Source organism: Loxodonta africana, chromosome 11 (genome assembly GCF_030014295.1).
Source record: "Loxodonta africana isolate mLoxAfr1 chromosome 11, mLoxAfr1.hap2, whole genome shotgun sequence".
In the NCBI taxonomy this organism is placed as follows: Eukaryota; Metazoa; Chordata; class Mammalia; order Proboscidea; family Elephantidae; genus Loxodonta; species Loxodonta africana.
Genome location: NC_087352.1, coordinates 100,010,643 through 100,034,289, shown reverse-complemented (window position 1 = coordinate 100,034,289; position 23,647 = coordinate 100,010,643). Strand labels below are relative to the sequence as shown.

The following is a 23,647-nucleotide window of genomic DNA, read 5'->3' as shown; positions in this document are numbered from 1 at the left end:
ATTGCATTGGGTATATCTGCTGCAAAGGACCTCTTTAAAGTGTTGAAGAGCAAAGATGTCACCCTGAAGACTAAGGTGCGCCTGACCCAAGCCATGGTATTTTCAATCACATCATATGTATGTGAAAGCTGGACAATGAATAAGGAAGACTGAAGAAGAGTTGATGCCTTTGAATTGCGGTGTTGGCGAAGAATATTGAATATATTATGGACTGCCAAAAGAACAAACAAATCTGTCTTGGAAGAAGTGCAGCCAGAATGCTCCTTAGAAGCAAGGATGGTGAGACTGCGTCTTACATCCTTTGGACATGTTGTCAGCAGGGATCAGTGCCTGGAGAAGGACATCATGCTTGGCAGAGTACAGGGTCAGCGGAAAAGAGGAAGACCCTCAACGCCGAGGTGGATTGACACAGTGGCTGCAACACCGAGCTCAAGCATAACAACGATTGTGAGGATGGCGCAGGACCAGGCAGTGTTTCGTTCTGTTGTGCATAGGGTCGCTGTGAGTCAGAATGGACTCGATGGCACCTAACAACAACAACAGCAAGTGAACTATGACTCATGCAAATGAAGGCCCTTAGTTTTAAAGTACAATCAAGCATTTGCATTCTTGGGCATTTATCCCAGAGAAATGTAAACTTTTATTTACATAAAAACGTGTACACAAATGTTTACAATGGCTTTATTTGTAATAACCCCAAACTGGAAACAGCACAGATGTCATTCAACAGGTGAAAGATTAAACAAACCGTGGTACATCCACACCAAGGGGTACTACTCAGCAACAGAAAGGAATAACTATTGATATGTGCAACAAACCGGGTGAAGCTCCTGCAACATACGCCGAGTGAAACAAGCAAGTGAACAACGACAACATTTTGTACACTTTGTTATTTGAAATGTTATATGTTTATACAACATTTTGAAATGACAAAAATGTAGAAATGGAGGCCAGATTAGTGGTTGCCAGGGGTTAGGATGGGGAGGGTGAGAGGAAGGGAGGGGGTGTGCTTATAAAGGGCAACACCAGCAGTCCTGGCAGCGACAGAAGTGTCAGGTGTCCTCGCCGTGATGGTGGATACACAATCCTGACAGGTAATGACACTGCACGGAACAAATACACATGCACACACACGTACAAGTCAAACTGGAGAAATCTGAGTAAGACTGGTGGATTGTAGGAATGTCAATATCCTGGCTGTGATGTTACATGATAGTTCTAGAAAATGTCACCACTGGGAAAAACCAGGTAAGGCTCTGTATTACTTCTTCCTACTGCATGTGACTCCACAATGACCTCAATTCTAATTTTCAATTAAAAAAGTATTTGTAAGTTGTCGTTTACTAAGCACACAATGTTACAAATACTGTGCAGAAAATCATTCTGTTAACTTATTTATTAGCACATGTAAAACTTCTTCAAGGTTTTCTTATTTCAAGAATGAAGAAATTCAGATATAAAGTAACTGTCCAAAATTTTGTAAATGAGTCTACTGAAGCTATCACTTACAAACCCATTTTTTTTGTGATTCCAAATATACAAAAACTTCAGTTCTGGGAGTGAACAACTCAGGGAGGCATTTATGTTTGTGCGGTAGATGCAAAGATGGAGGAAGCAATCAGCAAAGCTCCAAATGGAAAAGCTCAGGGGGCCTGCTAGACTGAAAGTCATCCAGAAATGCCCACCAAGCTAGACGGCGTGGTGCCACAACGCTACCACCATAAAATACAGAGCCTGCAGGACAGAGAGGAGGCTCAACTAAAGAACAGAAATGAAATAATCCTTTCTCCTGCTCATCAGTTTCATACAGGTTTTTTTTTTCCCCTAAATTTTATTTTGTTGTTGTTGAAAATATATACAGCAAAACATACACCAATGCAACACTTTCTACATGAAAAATTTAGTGACATTGATTACATTTTTTGAGTTGTGCAACCATCCCCTCACCCTTCTTGTCTGAGGTGTCCCTCCCCTTTAACATAAACTCACCGCTCCCTAAAGTTCCCATATAATCTTTCGAGTTGCTGTTGTCAACTGAATCCCATATAGATAGTTCTGAAAAGAGCATAATGCTCAAGGCAGAGGTTTTTTACATTAAGCTAAACTATTATTTTGTTTAAAGGAGACTTCAGGGGCTTTTTTTTTTTTTTTTTCCAGTTTAAAAATTATCTCAGGGCAAGAGTTTAGGGGGTTCATCCAGCCCCTATGGCTCTAGAATGTCTGGAGACCATGAGAGTTTGAAATTCTGTTCTGTATTTTTCCACTTTTGATCAGGATTCTTCTATGGAATCATTGATCAAAATATTCACTAATGGTAGCCAGGCCCCATCCAGTTCTTCTGGTCTCACGGCAAAGGAGGCAGTTGTTCATGGGGACAATTAGCCATGCATTCCAAATCCTTCTCCTATTCCTGACTCTCCTTCTCCCTCTGTTGCTCCAGGTGAATAGAGACCAATTGTGCCTTGGATAGCCACTTGCAAGCTTTTAAGACTCCAGGCCCTATGCAATGAACTAGGAGATAAAACAGAAGCACTAAACAAATGTTATTAGGCCAATTAACTGAGATATCTATGAAACCATGACCAAAACCCTCCAAAACAAGGAACCAAATCCCATGAGGTATTTGGCTGTACATAAGTACCTCAGCACCTACTCATTTTTTTGTCATTGTTGTAAATATATCTATCACACAATTTTTGCCAGTTCAGCTTTTTCCAGAGGTACAACTTACTGACAGCAATCACAATAATCAGCTGTGCAACCCTACCCTTAACACGAGGCTTACATCACCATTAACGCCCCTTTTCCCCACCTTCTTGTCTCGGATAACCACTCATCAACTTTGGTCTCTATACATTTGCATTTTCTTGTCTTTTTATATAAGTGATGTCATACAATATTTTATATAGTTTTAAAAAATATTTATTTATTTATTTATTTTCCACTGAAGCTACAGGAGCAAGGAAGAGACACATGGATATTCCTTTGCTGGGATCTTGCTAATTTTCCTCTCTACTCTTAAAGTCTACAAGACAACAATTAAGGAGACATAAAGCAGATGAACATGGAGATCAAGTAGAGGGGAAAGCATTCCAGAGGCCTATAAAACAGGCCCCTGAATAACAGTCACATCCTTCCTCAGGGGAAACAGCGAAGGTGGGCACCCCAAGGAGCTATTCTGGTCATCATGGCTACAACAGAGAGAGCTCGGCAGGCAGTGCTAATGACCACAACCACCAGCTGCCCAAGGACACAGTCACCCTAGTCACAAAAAATGTTATTTTAAAAGCTAAACCCAGAAATGTTCACCTATCCTTCCTTCCTTCTTCTCTTACTCCTTTCTTCCTTTTCCCCTTCTTCCCTTCCTCCCTTCTTTCCTTATTTTATTTCTTCTTCCCTTTCTTCCTTTCATTCATTCTTTCAACTCAAGGCATTACAGAGGACTGTCTCTGTTTCGGAGCCCTGGTGGCACAGTGGTTAAATGCTCAGCTGCTAACCAAAAGGTCAGCAATTCAAATCCACCAGCTGCTCCTTAGAAACCGTATGGGGCAGTTCTACTCTGTTCTATAGGGTTACGATAGGTTGAAATCGACTCCACGGCAACGGGTTTCGGGTCTCTATTCCAGGCACTTTGACAAGCACTTGGAATATATCATGAACGAACAGATGAAGATCCCTCTCCTCATTATCCTTCTTCTTACAGAAAATTGTTTTACTTTACCTACTACGAGGGCTGAGGCTTCTAATAAAAATGGAAGGGTCCTTCTTTGAAGGGATGTACTACCTCTTGTCAAATATAGTCTATACACAGAACATGCCTGTATGTGCCCATTTTTGAGGTTGACATATATGTGTAAATGTAATTAATAATTATTTATTTAAATTACATCTCTGCCAAAGAAAAGAAAAAGAATGAAGGGAAGGAGAGGAAGAAATGAGAGACTAGAAAAGTCACCAGTTAGCTCTGGATCTGGTTTTTCTTCCATCACATTAAAGAATTTATGACCGCCAAAAGTTTTTAGCTCAAAATTTCTGGATCTTATGGTCCACATGTTTACAGAATATTTGTTACATGCTCTGGAGATATAAAGAAAAAATAGATGATTTTATAGAATTTTAAAATGAAAGGGAAAAAAAAGGAACACAATGAAAGAACAGGGCAAGCCAACGATTGCCAAGTGACAGGTTCAAGCAATAGGAGCCTGCAGGAATGAGACCTTTCTCCACCACACCACTGTGCCTCCTCCTTGTTGAACAGCCAGGAAGCCTATGACACAGCAACACAGGCTTCACCGAGCAATGCCATTCCCCAGCATTCTAGTGCAAACTCACAGACCCCTGAGCAAACATTTCCCCTTTATCCCCGCTAGAGTAGAGACAGATACTCAGCGACTAGTGGAAACTCTCCAGGTCTCTCAGCAGGCTGATTCGTTGGTGAGGCCACAACAAAATAATTAACCACGTGCTTATTTCCCCAACTCCATAAGCTCTCAGTCTTCCAACTCAAATACCAAGACGCAGAGAAAGGCAGCATCTGACTACAGATATACTAAGAGAACAACAGCCCGTCTCTCAGTAAACGTGAAAAAGTAAACCTCTCAAATTTGGCAGGTTAGCCCACTGTCTACTTGACGTTAACTGTAGAGCCAAGAAGGGGAATGGAATCTGTATAGATACATTTATGTGAGTATACACACATACATGTGCACACATATAAATCTATATATAATATATAAAAACATTTTCTTACATGACACATTTTGGCATTTACACATAAAGAGGTAGATGACGTGTTAAAGTGTGAAACAATAACTTCAATGCTTCTTTAAAAAGAAAATGAAGCAAGTCTTTGAAAAGACCATTTCCCAGTCCTTTCTTAGTAAATTCAGTTAAGGTACTTATGACTACCAGTTTAACTAGCTGCCTCATCAAGTTCATAATTCAGTATATAAATGTTTCCACATGTACCACATTATAAAGTGGGTGTGACTTCTACTGAAAAGTTTACTGTTTTGAAATGAGTATGAAAGGAAAAAATAAATAAATAAAGGAAGGTATCTGAAGTAAGATGCTGTCGAGCAGTCTCAGACCGCTCATTTTAAACGCCTGGCCATTGAGAAACTTGGTTGTTTCTAACAAAAAAAATGAGGGGGGGAGAGTGTAAAAACATGCAGTTCAAAAGGCGAAGCTTGCCTGAAGCGCTGTCTTAAAACAGACTTGAGAAGCTCATGAACATTTCACTATTACAAACTTGTGCCACTTCACACGTTTTCCGTTTTGCCCTCCTTTCTAGCCAGCGTCCTTCCAAAAGTAGCTTCAAAAGCAAAAATATTTTTGTTCCTTTTCGTCAAGTAAGGGACTGCTCTACTGAAAGTGCAGGTACCGCTCCGCAGACTACAGCAGGAGTACTGCAGGGCCCAGGAGTACTGCAGGGCCCAGGAGTACTGCAGGGCCCAGGAGTACTGCAGGGCCCAGGAGTACTGCAGGGCCCAGGAGTACTGCAGGGCCCAGGAGTACTGCAGGACCCAGGAGTACTGAAGGGCCCAGGAGTACTGCAGGACCCAGGAGTACTGAAGGGCCCAGGAGTACTGCAGGGCCCAGGAGTACTGCAGGACCCAGGAGTACTGAAGGGCCCAGGAGTACTGCAGGACCCAGGAGTACTGAAGGGCCCAGGAGTACTGCAGGGCCCAGGAGTACTGCAGGACCCAGGAGTACTGCAGGGCCCAGGAGTACTGCAGGACCCAGGAGTACTGAAGGGCCCAGGAGTACTGCAGGACCCAGCGGGAGGCCAGGAGTACTGCAGGACCCAGCGGGAAGCCAGGAGTACTGCAGGGCCCAGCGGGAAGCCAGGAGTACTGCAGGAGTACTGCAGAGCCCAGCGGGAAGCCAGGAGTACTGCAGGGCCCAGCGGGAGGCCAGGAGTACTGCAGGGCCCAGCGGGAAGCCAGGAGTACTGCAGGGCCCAGCGGGAAGCCAGGAGTACTGCAGGAGTACTGCAGAGCCCAGCGGGAAGCCAGGAGTACTGCAGGACCCAGCGGGAAGCCAGGAGTACTGCAGGAGTACTGCAGAGCCCAGCGGGAAGCCAGGAGTACTGCAGGAGTACTGCAGAGCCCAGCGGGAAGCCAGGAGTACTGCAGGGCCCAGCGGGAGGCCAGGAGTACTGCAGGGCCCAGCGGGAAGCCAGGAGTACTGCAGGGCCCAGCGGGAAGCCAGGAGTACTGCAGGAGTACTGCAGGACAGAGCGGGAAGCCAGGAGTACTGCAGGAGTACTGCAGGACCCAGCGGGAAGCCAGGAGTACTGCAGGAGTACTGCAGAGCCCAGCGGGAAGCCAGGAGTACTGCAGGACCCAGCGGGAAGCCAGGAGTACTGCAGGACCCAGAGGGAAGCCAGGAGTACTGCAGGACCCAGGAGTACTGCAGGAGTACTGCAGGACCCAGCGGGAAGCCAGGAGTACTGCAGGACCCAGCGGGAAGCCAGGAGTACTGCAGGACCCAGAGGGAAGCCAGGAGTACTGCAGGACCCAGCGGGAAGCCAGGAGTACTGCAGGACCCAGCGGGAAGCCAGGAGTACTGCAGAGCCCAGCGGGAAGCCAGGAGTACTGCAGGACCCAGCGGGAAGCCAGGAGTACTGCAGGACCCAGCGGGAAGCCAGGAGTACTGCAGAGCCCAGCGGGAAGCCAGGAGTACTGCAGGACCCAGCGGGAAGCCAGGAGTACTGCAGGACCCAGCGGGAAGCGAGACATCTCTCTAAGCGGCAGCAGCTCGGTCCAGGAAGATGAAGTCAGAGGAGACAGTAACGTGAGAAGACGAGTGGTACCAATGGGGAAAGAAAAAGAAGGTGGAATAAAGTCATGGGGGTGTGTTCACGTTTGTTTTTACCAAACAGAGCACAACATATTGAAAATTTTCTATTTTAAGAAGTAAGGCTTGGGTCTCTTTAGGAAGCTAAGCCAAGTCATTTAAAAAAAGTCAAAGACTCAAAAACTATTTATTTATTGTACACTTCCATGTCCCAGGAATATTTTGAATACATTATCTGATTTTGTCTGATCAATAATCTGTGATAGGTTATATTAACTACCTTCGAGGGATAAGTGGGATGATTTAGAGAGGCTAGGTTATTTTTCTGAGGTCACACAACTAGCATACTGCCAGGTTGGGACATAATCCTAGTCTATTTTACTTCCAAGTCTAGATTCTTTTCATGTTACCAAACTTCCTTAGCTGCCAGGTATGAGAGACTATAACCAAAAAAAAAAAACCCAGTGCCGTCGAGTCGATTCCGACTCATAGAGACTCTATAGGACAGGGTAGGACTGCCCCAGAGAGTTTCCGAGGAGCACCTGGTGGATTCGAACTGCCGACTCTTTGGTTAGCAGCTGTAGCACTTAACCACTATGCTACCAGGGCTTCCTGAGAGACTACAGAGAATATTTACACACTGCAAATGTCATATATACATATATATGAATTATATATACATACACACACATACACAAATACATGTATTTATCTATCTATTTACCTACCTATCCACATATGTATATATAAAATAAGGAGCCCCTGTGGTGCAGTGTTTAAATGCTCAGGTGCTAACTGAAAGGTTGGTGGTTCAAACTCATACATCAGTTTCGTGGGATAAAAGACCTGGCAATCTGCTCCCGTAAAGATTACCAAAAAAACCAAACCCAGTGCCGTCGAGTCAATTCCGACTCATAGCAACCCTATGGGACAGAGCAGAACTGCCCCACAGAGTTTCCAAGGAGCGCCTGGCGGATTCGAACTGCTGACCCTTTGGTTAGCAGTCGTAGCACTTAACCACTACGCCACCAGGGTTTGCCCCGTAAAGATTACAGTCTAGAAAACCCTATGGGGCAGTTCCACTCTGTCCCATGGGGTTGCTCTGTGTCAAAATCCAGACAGCTCCTGACAACAACATATATAAAATACACAATAAAAGCCCAAACCAAACCCACTGCCATCAAGTTGATAACAACTCATAGCAACCATATAGGACAGAGTTGAATGGCTGCACGTTGTTTCCAAGTTGCGCCTGAGGGATTCACACTGCTGACCTTTTGCTTAGCAGCCGTAGCTCTTAACCACTACGCCATCCGGGTTTCCATACAGGTCCTTTAATGAGTGGGTGTCGGGGGTGGGTGTATTCTGAAATCTTTCCTTCCAGAGTTAAGTAAGGAATGTCATAAACATCTATTTGACTTGGAAATGGAGATGTAAGGAATAATTATTTAACATTGCTTTAGTCGTGTATTTTTTAAACAAGGGTCAACAAACTCCGGTCCATGAGCCAAATCTGGTATGACCACAAGCTAAGGATGGTTTTTATAGTTTTAAATCATGGGAAAAATCAAAAGAAGAGTAATGTTTTGTGATACACAAGAATTATACGAAATTCAAATTTCAATGTCCCTAAACAAATTTGTATTAGAAACACAGGCAGGCACATTCGTGTGTACTGTCTATGGTCGCTTTCCTTCTATGATGGCAAAGTTGAGAAGTTGCAACAGAGACAGTCTGGCCCGCAAAGCCTAAAATGTTTACTCTCTGGCCCCTTGCTTTAAGAGACAACTTTCCTGTTTGGCTCCCCAGCACACCATCATCCTCTGGTTAACAAGAAAGCATGTGTCAATAATTTGTTACAGCCCATACAACACGCCTCTTACTCCATGTGGAAGCTTCACAGGCAGGGAGAACACCCTCTCTCCAGCTTGGCTTGTTTTTTCAATTATATCTAGTTGTTTTAAAATACCCATTTAAGCTAGTAATAACATTACCAATTTTTTTTTTCAAAAATGCATACTTGGAATATACAAAAACAAAACCATAGAAAAGAATCACTTTACAGACCCCAAAACATTGTCTAAAAGAGAAGAGAACAGACAGCAATAATAACCAACTCATTTAGAAGTCAAATCATCTACAAAGACATTGACCAAGTGAGAATCTGGAACACTCTAACATGAAAGCCTGATGCTCAGACCTCATTCCACACAACATCTCCTTGGTATTATCTAGATTTCAACAAAATAGGCTTTTTCAGGGGAGGGGAAGCATCTGTTTCTTACCAAAAAAAAATCTACATTTTTAGGAGAAAATGCCTTTCTTTGCCCTCAAGCCCAACCCAAATTGTGATTAGCTGAAAAACTGAACGCTAAAGTGGTAGATCAATATAACAGAATCACAGATACATCCCATTGTATACACAAATAATTTTGCCACAACACAGTAGTTAATTTTTCATCACCTTGGCTTAACAGAAAGTATTAGCGTGTTTTGTTTCACTCTGGGTCCCCATTTCCAGCAAAGAATTTGGACAGAGAGAGGATGTGCTATATCCTTTGGCTGATGGCTCCCAGGTCTTGTTGGCTGCCTGGGGATGTGCAGGAATGCAGAATTCCAGGGACCAATACATCACTGGCTCAGCACAGGAGACAAGACGTCGCATCCCCACAGCCTTGGGAGCCCTTGGGACACAACAGTTAAACCACTGACCAGTGCTTTCATGTGCATGAGAAGCCTTCCTACAAGCTGGCCTGTGAGAGGTTTGACTTCACAGGAAAGGGGAAGCGTTCACCATCTCAGCGTCTCTGCTCCTCCCTGCTTCAGTGAAGAGCAAAATTAGCTTCTCCTGCCGTGTGGGAGAAAAGAAAAGGGATGTGCTTACCAATAAAAATCTCTGCAAATGTGCTGGTGGAAGTCATTCGTCAGTCCCCAAGAACAAAAGGGATTACGCCATCTGTCTGTCCTCCCACAGCTGCCTAGCAGACCCTTTCTGGTTTTGATTTAAACAAACAGCAAAGGTGGATCATACCATTTACAAAAACTTCATGTTGTTTTGTCAAATGAGTTAAATAAAAAAATCAAAACATACAGAGAAAGAAAAGTTTCTGTAACGTTAAATAACCAAAGAAAAATCACAAACTGTTTGACATTAAGAAATCAGAAACATGAGAAATCTTAAAGGGAAATTAGGGAAACAATTTCATTTATAATAGCATCTAAGAGAATAAAATACTAAGAAATAAATCTAACCAGGGATGAAGAACTTACACAATGAAAACTATAAAACCCTGCTGAAAGAGGATAAAGAAGACTTAAATAAATGGAAAGATCTTCCATGTTCATGGACTGGAAGACTTAATACTATTAAGATGTGTATATTACTCAAAGCGATCTATAGATTCAACGTGATCCCAACCAAAATTCTAACAGTCTTCTTTACAGAAGTAGAAAAGCCAATCCTCAACTTTATATAGAATGTCAGGATGCCCCAAATAGATAAAGCACTGTTCAAAGAGAAGAACAAAGTAGGACCACACACACTTCCTGATTTTGAAACATATTATACAGCTACAGTAATCAGAACAGCCAGGCACTGGTATAACAATAGACACAAAGATCAATGGAATAGAACTGAGAGCCCAGAAATAAACCCACACATCTATGGCCAACTAAATTTTGACAAGGGTGCTGAGTCCATTCAATGTGGAAAGAAGAGTCTCTTCAATAAATGGTGCTGGGAAAACTGAATTTCCACATGCAGAAAAACTGAAATAGATCCATGTCTCACACCATGCACAAAAAAAATTCAAAATGGATTAAGGGCCTAAATGTACGAACTAAAACTATAAAATTCTTAGAAGAACAAGCAAGGGCAATGCTGTCAGGCCTAGCTTTCAACAACTGATTATATCTAAGATAATAAATAACAAAAGCACAAACAACAAAAGACAAAATAAATAAATGGGACCCATAAAAATTAAAAAACTTTATCATAACACTTTACCAAAAAAATGAAAAAATGAGCTACCAACTGAGAGAGTAACTTCAGAAACCATACATCCCACAAGAATCTAATAACCAAAATATATATAAAGTTTTGACAACAACAAAAAGACAACTCAATCATAAAATGCACAAAGAACCTATTGAATAGGCATTTCACCAAAAAGGACATTCAAATGGCCACCAAACACATGAAAAGATGCTCAGCATCATTAGTCATCAGAGAGCTGCAAATCAAAATCACAATGAGATACCATTTTACTCCCCCTAGGATTGCTAAGACTAAAAAAAAAAAAAAAACTAGAAAATAATAAATGTTGGCAAGGATGTGGGGAAAGTGGAACCCTTACCCATTGCTGATGGAAATACGAAATGGTACAGCCATTGTGGAAAACTGTGGTGGTTCCTCAATAAACTAAAAGTAGAACTACCATATGACCCAGCAATTCTACTCCTAGGTGTATACCCGAAAGACTGAAAAGCAGGGACTCAGGCAGAGACTTGTATGCCAGTGTTCATTGCATCACTATCACAATAGCCAAAAGGTAGAAACAACCTAAATGCCCACTGACAGACAACTGGACAAACAAAATATGGTACATACTACTCAGCCAGCAGGAGAAATGAAGTCTTGATACATGCTACAATATAGATGGAGCTGCAAGATATTATGCAATCACAAAAGGACAACTATTGTATGGCCTCATTTACATGAAAAGACAAATGTATAGAGAACAAAGTTTATTAGTGGTTACCTGAGCGGAGGGCTAGGGGTAAACAGTGATAGAAACATAGCATTTATTAACGGCAGGATTGCACAATTACTGTAATTGCTGTCAACAAACTGTACTCTTGTAAAAAGTTGAATTGGCAAAAGTGGTGTGATAGATACACTTACGATGACAAAAAAAAAAAGAGTAGCTACTGAGGTTGCATATGTACAACTAAAAACCTCAAGGTCACAGTTTCGTGAGACTTCCTTGTTAACTGGCCTAATAACATGTCTAGTGCTGCTGTTCTACCTCCTAGTTCAATGTGTGGTGCCTGGGTCTTAAAAGCTGGCAAGCAGCCATCCAAGGCACAAGTGGTCCCTATTCACCTAGAGCAACAGGAGACTGGTTGTCAGGAATCGGAGGAGGAAATGCAATGTGTGGCTAATTGCCTCCATGAACAACTGCCTCCTTTGCCATGAGACGGGAAGAACTGGATGGTGTCGAGCTACCATTACTGAACATTTCGATCAAAGTTTCTACAGAAGAATCCTGATCAAAGGAGGGAAAATACAAAACAGAATTTCAAATTCTCATGAACTCCAGATTTCCTGGAGCCATGAAGTTTGGATGAACCGGTTGCCTGGAGATAATCTCTAAGCCTTAAACCAGAAATACTCCCTGAAGCCTCAACTACTAAAAAACATGTGCCTTGAGCATTATGCTCTTTTAAGAACTATCTATATATGATGGCAATGGTTTTTTTTTGTTTTGTTTTTTTATATGGGACTGAAGTGACAACAGCAACTTTAAAGAGTAGATAGGAGGAACCTCAGGGGACAGTGAATTTATGTTAATAGGGGAAGAATGACTCAGAAAAGAAGGTTGGGAATGGCTGCACAACTCAATGTAATCAATGTAAATGGAACATGTAGAAACTGTTGAATTGGTTTTACTGTGTACATACATTCTCAGCAACAAAATAAAATTAATTAAAAAAAAAATCAGGAACAAATATGCAGGCATTTATTTATATTGAAACACTACCAGAAATAAAATAAAAACCTATTCTTCCAAAGTTAAAGGCACTCAAAAGATAAGTTGGCAATGGAGTAACGAGTGGTGCTTCGTCATGCTATTGTTAAATGTCTCCATCTGTTGTTTCTCCCAATAAGCTCCACTCTTCTCACACTTCTTTTTGTTTCCTCCTCCTTTTTAAAAGGAGCTAACATGATATGACCATGGCTCATACACTCATTTTATAAAACAGGATGTGACAAAAATTTCAAACAGAAAAGTTTTAAGGAAAAGTGCTGATAAGCAAGGAGCAACAGACGGCTGACGTACAGGACGTGAAACAAGAGAAGTGCTTATCTTTGATCATCAAATAACAAATACAAGCTGAGAATGAGATTTAGAGATGCGCTAAGCTTTAAAAAAAATAAATATCTTCCAGGATAAAAAAGTCACACAAACTGATCTACATTGTCAATATTAAAGTGACAACCAAGTATGTCTCCACTGGTTTCTTAAAACCCACTGTTTGTCTTTCTTAATCGTAAATTGCAGAGTTCAGGGGCAGCTGCTTAGCACAGCACTGTTGCTTGAGAGAGAGGTGTATTTCACTGCCACATCTAATTCCCCAGGTTGTCTTAAAGGCGTGAAACCATTCAACAGTCTTGCCTTGGGATACGGCCATAGACAAGGAATTTACGGAGTCAAGGGATGTCCTATTTTTCTATTAATACGTTTCAGTGTTTCCTGAGTGTGCCCCAAGGAACACTGTACTCAAGAGCTGCTCTGCGAAGGCCCACATTGATGCCAGACTCTACCTGGGCACTCTCACATGCCGTTTGCCCTCCCAGAAACTCATGACAAACCACAGCTCCAAAACTGCTCCAGGGCAGAAACAGTCTGTTTAACTCTGTTTATTTAAATCTGTGTTTTCCACCCGGTCACTAATGCCTCTTAACAGCCCTTGGATTTGTGGAATACACTTTGGAAAACTCTCACTATTGAGTCCTACATCACTGTCCAATGCATGTGGGCCTGCTCGGCCTCAGCTGTAGCTTTGTGTTATTTTTAGTAAAATAAATGGGTTGAAGGCAAATACAACAAAGAGACCGGGAGTGTGTGTGGGGAACAGAAGTGGAAGCTACGTTGGAAGAGATGGGTAAGATCATGTCATTCCTATTCTCTCAATTCCTCATTTACCAGGGAAGATGACAGGCTGCTAAAGGGTCAGTCTCTCCTCAGCCTTCCCCCAAAGTATACGCTCCTTTCTCACCTACTGCACAAAAACTTGGGGTAGGAACCAGCTGGATTCCACTGCTAACCTTCTCCCAGAGCCCTTCGACATATCTAAGAGAACTTGTTTTAACAAGGTGGCTCTAGTGAACCAACAAGACAGCCCTGGGTTACTTCATCCTCATGTTCACTGTTGTCCTGCCTGCCTCCCCCACTCACCCAGCCCCTTCATCTGGAAGCAAGGAGGTGGAGGAGGTTTCTCTTTTCCCAGCACCTATGTTTTTTGTTATTACAGATCACCCCTTTCCTTCCCCCTCACTGGATTCAGAACATTGCAAAACAGGGAGACAGGCAGCACGTGAGACTCCAGCACTGAGTGTGTTCCTGGTTAGGTACCCAGAGAAACCCACCACTGGTTCCTTTGCGGCCAGGGAGTCAGAAACTTGTAGGGGCAGGAGAAAAAAACAAACAAACCAAACCCATCGCCACAGAGTCGATTCCAGCTCACACCAATCCTACAGGACAGAGTAGAACTGTCCCATTGGGTTTCCAAGGAGCCGAGTTGGATTCAAACTGCTGACCTTTTGGTTAGCAGCTGAGCTCTTAACCACTGTGCCACCAGGGTTCCAGGAACACGGCTAAGAACAGGAAAGCAGAGCCAAAGCCGAAAACATTCTTTCCACTGGCATAATAAAGCAGGGGGTGGATGTAAAAGGAAAATACTATTCAACTGGCAGGAAGTCAATGAGGCCTAATGAGAGGAAGCAGAGATCATAGCCCAGGTTCCCTGGAGAAAGATGGTAGCCTGAGCTTCCCCAGGCTGCAGAGCTAACAGAGGGGCTGGTACTAAGTAGCAGCATTTAGAACAAACCTTAATTAAGGAATTAAATACATGATAATCACCAAATACTTGACAATTGATGTGTTAATGAACAGCAATTAACCTGCAATTAGCTATATTCCATGCAGGTTACATTTGTGATCTGTTCCTGTAGGACCCAAAGCAAAAAAAACCAAACCCAGCACCGTCGAGTCAATTCCGATTCGCGGCCCTATAGGACAGAGTAGAACTGCCCCACAGAGTTTCAAAGAAGTGCCTGGCAGATTCAAACCGCCGAGCTCTTGGTTGGCAGCCGTAGTACTTAACCACTACACCACCAGGGTTTCCCAGTAGGACCCAGTCTGCCATAAATACTAAAAACCGGCTACATATAACAGCTACTTGACGAGAACACTTTTACTCTCCTAAGAAACATTTCTAAACTCTGGAAATACCTGATAAAGATAAGGCTAGGGGAAGACTAGGAAAACAAGACATGCCCAAGAAAACCTACTATGTTTATTAAAAGGACACAGGGCAGCTATGTCTGTATTTTTTGAAAACCTCCCCAAATCCAACAACTACAAAGCTCACGTTCTGACCAAGACAAAAAGTGGTTAGTATTTTTCAGCCAAAACAGAGTGAGAAATGGACATTTCTTTAGGAAAGCACGGAAGTGAAGCGAAAGGAGAGATGGAAAGAGCCCAACAGCTGTTCCCAGAGCACAGACTCCCCAGGATGTAGTCAGAAGAGTCCAGGGAAGGCTGAATACCATGAACCCTCAGGGAACCTCACACACACACACACGCACGCACGCACGCATGCACACACACACACAGGTTTGTACCTTACTGGACCCAGAACCTCCTGATGTAAAGAAGCTTGGTTCACTTCATTTAGTCCAGTGTTTCACAAAAGGATTTGTTCCTGGAAACCCTTTTTTTATTTCACACCTTCTGAAAGTCCATTAAGCACATTTAAGGAGAGACTCAAAAAAAAAAAATTTTTTTTTGTTAGTGGTAGGGAGAAAGCAATCAACTATTAACTGTTTGTTTTTTTTTTTAATTTTATTTTGTTGTTGTTGTTGAGAATATACCGTATTTTATACAAATAAGCTGCATCCTTTATGTTTGTTTGCCAACCACGCCCTCCCCTCCACCATGAGGTATTTTCATAAGCACCACCATGCCAACTTTTTTACATGTTGCTATTAAAAAAAAAAAAAAATAGTGGGGGGCAGTTCGCAAACAAATGTAGAAGGCGTGTGTTATCTGCATAAAAATACAGTACACAGCAACACATACACCAATTCCACAGTTTCTACATGTACAATTCAGTGGCACTTGTCCATTCTTCAAGTTGTGCAACCATTCTCACCTCCTCTTCTGACTTTTTCCTCCCTCATTAACATGAGCTCACTGCCACCTAAGCTTCCTATCTAATCTATCAAGTTGCTGTTGTCACTTTGATCCAATATAGATAGTTCTTAAAAGACCTTAGTGCTCAAGGCAGACAATTTTTACTAATCTAAACTATTGTCTGGTCTTAAGAAGACTTCAGGGGATATTTTTGGTTAAAGTTTCAAAGATTATCACAGGGCAATGCTTTCAGGGGTTCATCCAGCCCTCACAGCTCCAGAAAGCCTAGAGTCCATGAGAATTTGAAATTCTGTTCTGTGTTTTTCCTCCTTTGATCAGGATTCATCTGTAGAACCTTTGATCATAATGTTCAGTAATAGTAGCTGGGCACCATCCAGTTCTTATGGTCTCATGGCAAAGGAGACAGTTGTTCATGGAGGCAATTAGCCACATCATTGTATATCCTCCTCCTGTTCCTGACTCTCCTTCTTCCTCTGTTGCTCCAGGTGAATACAGACCAGTTGTCATTGTTCTGCCTCCTAGTTTGATACGTAGTACCTGGGGTTTTAACTGTTTATTTTTTACTGCCTCCCACAAATCTTAATCTCAATAAATTACCACCATTTATAGAGAGCCTAGTATTTCCCGAGTGTGCTTTTCCCTCCATGTTCACACCCTAAACAGTTGTTGTATTTAGCCTCATAACAAACCGAGGCTCAAAATGTTTAAATCAGTTCCCCAAATCTTGTAAGTAAACAGGGCTGACACTCAAATCCAATTGCCTGACCTAAAGTGCATATTCTTTTACTATCTATGATGCTACCCATTTTCAAGAAATATTATAACATGAAATTCTTTTGAAAGTTACTTCATCTATCTTTACTTAATAATGTGAAAAGTATATAGAACTAAAGTACTACATGAATATAATGTATTTCATATACTAATGTTTCAATTATTCATGAAGTTTACGTTATTTTCTTAAGTCTCTATATCTTGCAGCCTAGGAGGATAAATGATACTGCAGAGGTGACATCTGGGGAAGACGACTCCCTGTATGCTAAGAGACGGCCTCCTAAGGGCACCTCACCTTTAGATACCCATGTTCTATTATCTGGTGCTTAGCTTTCTGGCCCAGAAACAGACTTAACAAAACCCAGTCATTGTAGAATCAATTCCGACTCATGGCAACCCCCATGTGTTGCAGAGTAGAACTATGCTCCACATGGCTTTGGATGGTTGATTTTTTTGGAAGCAGATAGCCAGGCCTTTTTTTCAAGGTACCTCTGAATGGACTCAAACCATCAACCTTTTGGTTAGCAGCTGAACACTTAAACATCTGTACTACCCAGGGATGTCAGAACAGCCTTCCCCATATGCTAAGACTGCATCACACGGAGCTGACTTTTATGAATCATGTTCACAAGATAGTCCACATACTTATGCACACATAACATCAGAAAAATACTTTTATATTTTGCAATTAGAAATATAATAGTCCTCAGGCCAGTGGCAAATTCCCGATGGAGAAATCTATGTGGGAAATTAAATCAAAGGCAGATGGCCCGTCGCATGGTTCACGTTTTTAAGAGCATCAGGATACCAGGCCATCTCCTCAGGGAGTGTGTGCTGGCCCTGCAGGCTGGCGTGAGTCGCAGCCCAGACAAGCCCTCCCATGGTCAGTGCTGCTGGCTGAATGCTCACTACATGTTTTTCTGACCATCTCCAGCTACGATGACACCTTGGGCCAGTGGCAGAAATAGGGTTCGGTAGGTGTTTTCCTTCCTTTTCCTGTTTAATACAGCTGGTTGGGCTACAATCAAACTCTGCTCGTCCTTCTCATCCTGACTGGGCCACACCGTCCCGGTCTCCAAGGGTGATTTTAAGGCCGATGGCTCAGCTTTTGTGAGTTCCCTGCTGGCATCTCTCTAGCATCATCTACACTGTACAGTCTGCCTAACAGCTTACGTTGCTATCAGGGTAATGATTCCACTACATGAAGAGGAAATAAGAGAAAGCCCACCTTAGGTGTGCCTTAGAAACATCAAGGGCTCGTGCTTGCCTGTGGTGCTTGGTTATTAAAAGAACAAGTGCGTGTTACCACACCCTTTACAGACATTGATCACCAGGTCCTTAAACATCTAGCAACACCGCATTAAAGAATCTCTATAAATCTACCTTTAAATTCCAAGTAAGAAGCTGTTTCTAATGAATCACCCAGTGAAACAATAAACCCAGAAGTGAACCAAAAAGCTATAATGAGAATTAAGTTCCAATTTAATTGGTAAATCATGCCCTACTCCATAATATGAAAGAGTTCACAGTGGCGAGTGGGGGGTGAGGTGGCGAGGATTGGATCCTGACAATTGGGAATGCAAAATGGGAGATTAACAGAAAGCAAGAATTGATAGGACTTAAGAATGGCCTGACTTCAATGTAATTCCATAATTCCTTGTTAAACCCTGGTCTCGTAAGGTGGTTATAAATTAAATTATTCCTAATCTGTAGCAGATATGTAAAAGGTGAAATAAAAATTCTTTATCTGGATTGTTGCCGGTGTCAAAACTACACCAATGCACTGCAGCTCTGGAGGTTGTAAAGGGTCCCAGAGGAAAGCAGACTCCTAGAGTTTTGGGATGGACACTTCTAAGGCCAAAGAGAAGAGAACCAGGGTACAGACGAGCAGGATGCACCTTCTGATTTCGTCTAGAAGGGCACCCTACTGGCCTCAGCCAGCAGACACCTGGAGGCCAAGGAAGTGCCTTCAGCACTTTCTGGCGGTGGGGGAGCGGACAGTCAGTCACTACAGATCCTGCCTCCCCCAAAAGAGGCTGCTTAATGACGCTCCGTCTCTAAGCCTAGTCCACCACACAAAAACCTTCTAAAGTCTTGCCTGGCCAGACCTCCTTCCCCTACTAGCTTTTTAATCCTGTGAAAGACAAACCTGGACCCCAAAGGCCATATTTTTTAATTATACCACTGATTGGTTACCAATACATTTATATAAAAAGAAGGTTATTCATTAAATAAGCTATTGTATCTCTGGAGGAAAAACCAGTTTTTACTCTTTTTATTTTATAAATAGTATATGTACACTGGAGAAAATTTGGAAAATGTCAGATGGCAGAAAGAAAAAAATTCAAATCACCTGTTATCCCACTAACTAGGGAGATACCCTATTTTATATATCTAGTTCATAATATATTTTAGCTTTTATTTTACATATGTTTTTTTGTTTTTTATATATGTATCTAAATATATATCATACATACTTATAAAAACCTGTAAGACCAAATTCATTACTGTCAAGTCTATTCCAACTCATAGGGACCCCTATAGGGCAGAGTAGAACTGCCCCATAGAGTTTCCAAGGAGCACCTGGTGAATTCGAACCGCCCACCTTTTGGTTAGCAGCTGTAGCACTTAACCACTATGCCACCAGGGTTTCCAGCCATATATATATATATATATATGTATATATATATCACACACATATGCTTTAGTAAGTGAAATTTAATACTTTGCTTTCTATGTCTTTTTCAGACTTTAAAAGCAGAAGATTAAATACACCATTAAATGGTCTTCCATAACATTATTTTAATGGCTGCAAAATGAAGCTTCATATTAAGGTAGCATAAATTAACTTAACCTTCATCACTGGACATAATATTGCTTTAAATTTTCCTTATTATAAATAAACTTCCATGAATATTTTGTAATTAATCATTGGCAATCACCCTTGTTATTTCCTTCTGAAAAATTCCTAATAATAGACTGAATGGGCAGCTCCCTGTCCGGAGGCGAGATGAGAAGGCGGAAAGGGATAGGAGCTGGCTGAATGGACACAGGAAATCTGGGGATTGCAACGAGGGTCACATGAAAATGTGTGTACAAATTTCCGTATGAGAAACTAGCCTGAGCTGTAAACTTTCACCTAAAGCACAATTAAAAAAAAAAAAATTCCTAACAGTAGATTGCTAAATTTAGACCAAAATTTTTAATGCTTTTGAAACACTACCAACGTATACCCTACATTTTAACGATTTACATATGTACCAACAGGACTTTCACTAGTCTTCATTTCCATCTAAGAAGCATTTATTTATCTCTTATTACATACCAGAAATGACTACAGATACAAAGGCTACAAAGGTAAACTGAGTAAGAAATTTAGAGTTTGCTTATTCCCATTATAAAGCCCAGTAGTGGAGGACTTAGGGTTGATGATCTTCCCTAACAAACCTCAGAGCTCAGAGTGGATCTGAGCTGCCACACCCATTCTGAAAAGACTCAGCTTCCCCTCCTGTGAGTCTAGCTGAGAACCTCAAACACAAATGGGAAATGATCCCAGACACACGTTCACATTTCCTGAGTGAGTCAAAGGAGTCGGGAGGAGAAAAGCAAACTATCTGAAACCTCCTAATGCATTCTTTTAGCCTGAAATTGAGTATTCCTAACATTAAGCTATTTTTAAAAGATGCTATGGATAAAAGGAAAAAAAGAGACCCAAATGCCCATTGTCACTAATTTCCTCACCTTTGATCCCAAGTCAGGATGCTCTTGTGGTATAGGTATTCAGTGGAATGGGTGGGACATCAAGAATTACTTTTCTATCACTTCTCAACTACTACGGCGCCTCCATCCTTCGGTTACTTTCAATGGGAACTTTCAGTGGGCCATTTGGGCCACAGGAGATCACTCAAAGGGCAGGGCTCAGTCTACAAAGGGTGCTTTCTCCCATCTGCTCACCATGGTGGGACTCGGGACCTGCACCTCACTACCTGACCTCCACAAGGACTCACTTCTTAGTGACTTACTCACTCCTGACACCCACCCACAGAAGAAAGGGATTCCTCTTTTCAGCTCAAGGGCCGTGTCTCCCTGGGCCAGATATGGCTTCCTTAACATAAGGAGCAAAATACCCTTGGAGATAGCATTTACTGTCCAGTTGCAAGTCACTGCTTTTATTTTCTTAAAACAATATATACCAGACATAAATACACTTGAATTCTGTCTTTTCCTCATTTCTCACAGTGAGTTAACAACAACCAAAGCCTCAAGACACTGCTTATCAAATAACATAGGCTTTAATTTTTTTTTTACTGTACATGTTATAAAAAATACAAACATTACTTATACATTCTCTTAATTATACTAACATAAAAACAATTTACATTTTTAGAAACAAAGGCTGTATCAAAACATGAAAATAAAGAGCATACCTGATAAAAGTTAGGCCAAAACGTACTAATTGCCAGCTCCGCCCTGTTCCACGTACGTGTGGGGTCTCCAGATATATTCCAGATGGGATTCCCCAAAGGCCCGTTATTGACCTTAACGTAGACGTTGAGTAACCCAGGAGCAGAATTACTCTTGCTGGATACAAAATAGTGAAAGTCAATGCAGTGGGTGTCGTTTTCTTTAAGCTGAGGTAAAAGGAGATGGGCTCTCTGCCCCTCCGGTCTCCCAGATGTGTTCACCAACATGAACAAGCCTGCGGAAACAAATCAAAGGGGAATCCCAATTGTAAACACCACTTGCTGTCATGTGGGCACTGCAGTTCCACATACTGTACTTAAGCTTTAAAATTTCCACCCCCTTCTCCTTTTTCACACCTTACCCCTCCACCAACCACCCCTAATGTGCTCTCTCTCAAAAGAGCCAGTAAAGGTGGGGCCAAGATGGCGGAGTAGTCAGATGCTACCGGTGATCCCTCTTACAACAAAGACCAGGAAAAAAAAAGTGAAACGATTATACTTATGACAAGCTAGGATCCCTGAACATCAAAGGCAATGTAAGAAAATGGACTGAGTGGCAAGGGGAGGAGAGATGGTTCAGAAGCGGAGAGGAGTTGCCAGAACTGAATTGCCAGGAAGCCTCAGGCAACATTCCCGGGAGTGGCAGCAGCAGGCTGGTGGTGGCATTCAGCCTCAGTTTCCTCATGGAGAAACAGCCAGCCGCACAGCCTACTCACATCTCTGGAACCAAAAAAGAACGGCGCTCTTGGCAAAAGCTAAGTACTTGCGTATATTTTACCATGCCCCCCAGTGCCCAAGCTGGCTTCAGTAGCTGTTGATTTCCCTAGGCCTTAGATAGGCCCTGCTGAGCATCCTGAGACTTTCTCCCAGGCATAAAGAAGGAATTAATTCAAAGTTCAGGGAAAAGATAATCTGCCAGTTCCACTAACCTGGGGAGCTCAGGACAGAAGCAGCTCCTGTCCAGGCATAAATGGCCCATAGACTTTGAATAGCTGTTCCTCCCTGCATGAACCTGTGTGGGCCTATTTCAGGAGAATAGGCCTTTTCTGGCACACTGCAACTGTTTCAGCTGTGCAGTGGAGAGGCGGGTGCTTGATGTTTGACACCGCTTTGCCTATTAAATAGGGTCCGCACCTACCCACATCAGGGGCATAAGGACTAGTGGCTAAACTTGGGTAATCCAGCCACCTGTGACAGGGGTCCAAGATTAACTGGTATCTCCCAGTCCTTACAACCAAAAGCACTGACTGCCCATGGTCCCTCTGAAGAACCCACCCACCTGTGAACTCTAGGGAACAGGAACACATTTTCTTCACAGAGAATCGGCAGATGGCTGTAACCCCCTGCCTTGTTCAGAGTGTGACCCCCTATGGCAACAAGACAGTGGTGCCTACACCAATCACCCCTGCCCCTCTAACACTGTAGAACAGACCCTGTACCACACACTTGATGACCAACTACCTGGACAGCTAAGCTGCATCCATACAAGGAAAGTGAATGGATCTCTAGGCTGACATATCTGATAACAGCTCTAGCCACCTGGTGATAGGACGTTAGACCTTCGAATGCAAAAATAATCAAGCTACCTCACTCAAGCAACCTATGTGGGCATATCAAAACAAAGCAAACAAGAAGCTAGGATAAACAGTAAGCAAAAATAAAATAAACTAATAACTTATAGATGGCTCAGAGACAACAGTCAATATCAACTCACATAAAAAAGCAGACCATGATCGCTTCAACAAGTTCTCAAAACAAAGAATCAAGGGATCTTCTGGATGAAGGTGATTTCCTAGAATTACTGGATTCAGAATACAAAAGATTAATACACAGAACTCTTCAAGACTTCAGGAAGGAGAACAGGAAGGAGATCAGGCAATGCACAGAAGAAGCGAAGGAACACACGGATAAAGCAATTGAATAATTTTAAAAGGTTATTCAAGAACATGATGAAAAATTTAATAAGCTGCAAGAATTCATACAGAGACAGCAATCAGAAATTCATAAGATTAACAATAAAATAACAAAATTGCACAACTCAATAGAAAATGAAAAGACTTGAGCAAGTGGAAGGCAGAATTGGTGAGATTGAAGATAAAGCACTTGACATCAATACCTTTGAAGAAAAATCATATAAAAGAATTAAAAAAAATGAAGAAACCATAAGAATCATGTGGGACTCTATCAAGAGAAATTACCTACGAGTGATTGGAGTACCAGTATAGGGAGGGATAACAGAAAATACAGAGAGAGCTGTTAAAGATTTGTTGGCAAAAAACTTCCCTGATATAATGAAAAATGAGAAGATATCTATCCAAGATGCTCATCAAACTCCAAATAAGGCAGATCTAAAAAGAAACTCACCAAGACATAATCAAACTTTCCAAAACCAAAGACGGAGCATTTCAAGAGCAGCCAGGGATAAACAAAAAGTTACCTAACAAAGGA

The 23,647-nt window shown here is 42.1% G+C and overlaps 1 protein-coding gene across 3 annotated transcripts in view; it reads right to left on the bottom strand.

The window, feature by feature from the left end:
* Positions 1-23,647, bottom strand: part of PTPRM (protein tyrosine phosphatase receptor type M) — a 943,724-nt gene that overhangs the window by 572,878 nt on the left and 347,199 nt on the right. For all 3 annotated transcript variants that reach the window (XM_064294704.1, XM_064294702.1, XM_064294703.1), the window contains exon 3: positions 21,164-21,435. In XM_064294704.1, the coding sequence (XP_064150774.1) occupies positions 21,164-21,435 (272 nt within the window). The remainder of the gene's footprint in view (positions 1-21,163; positions 21,436-23,647) is intronic.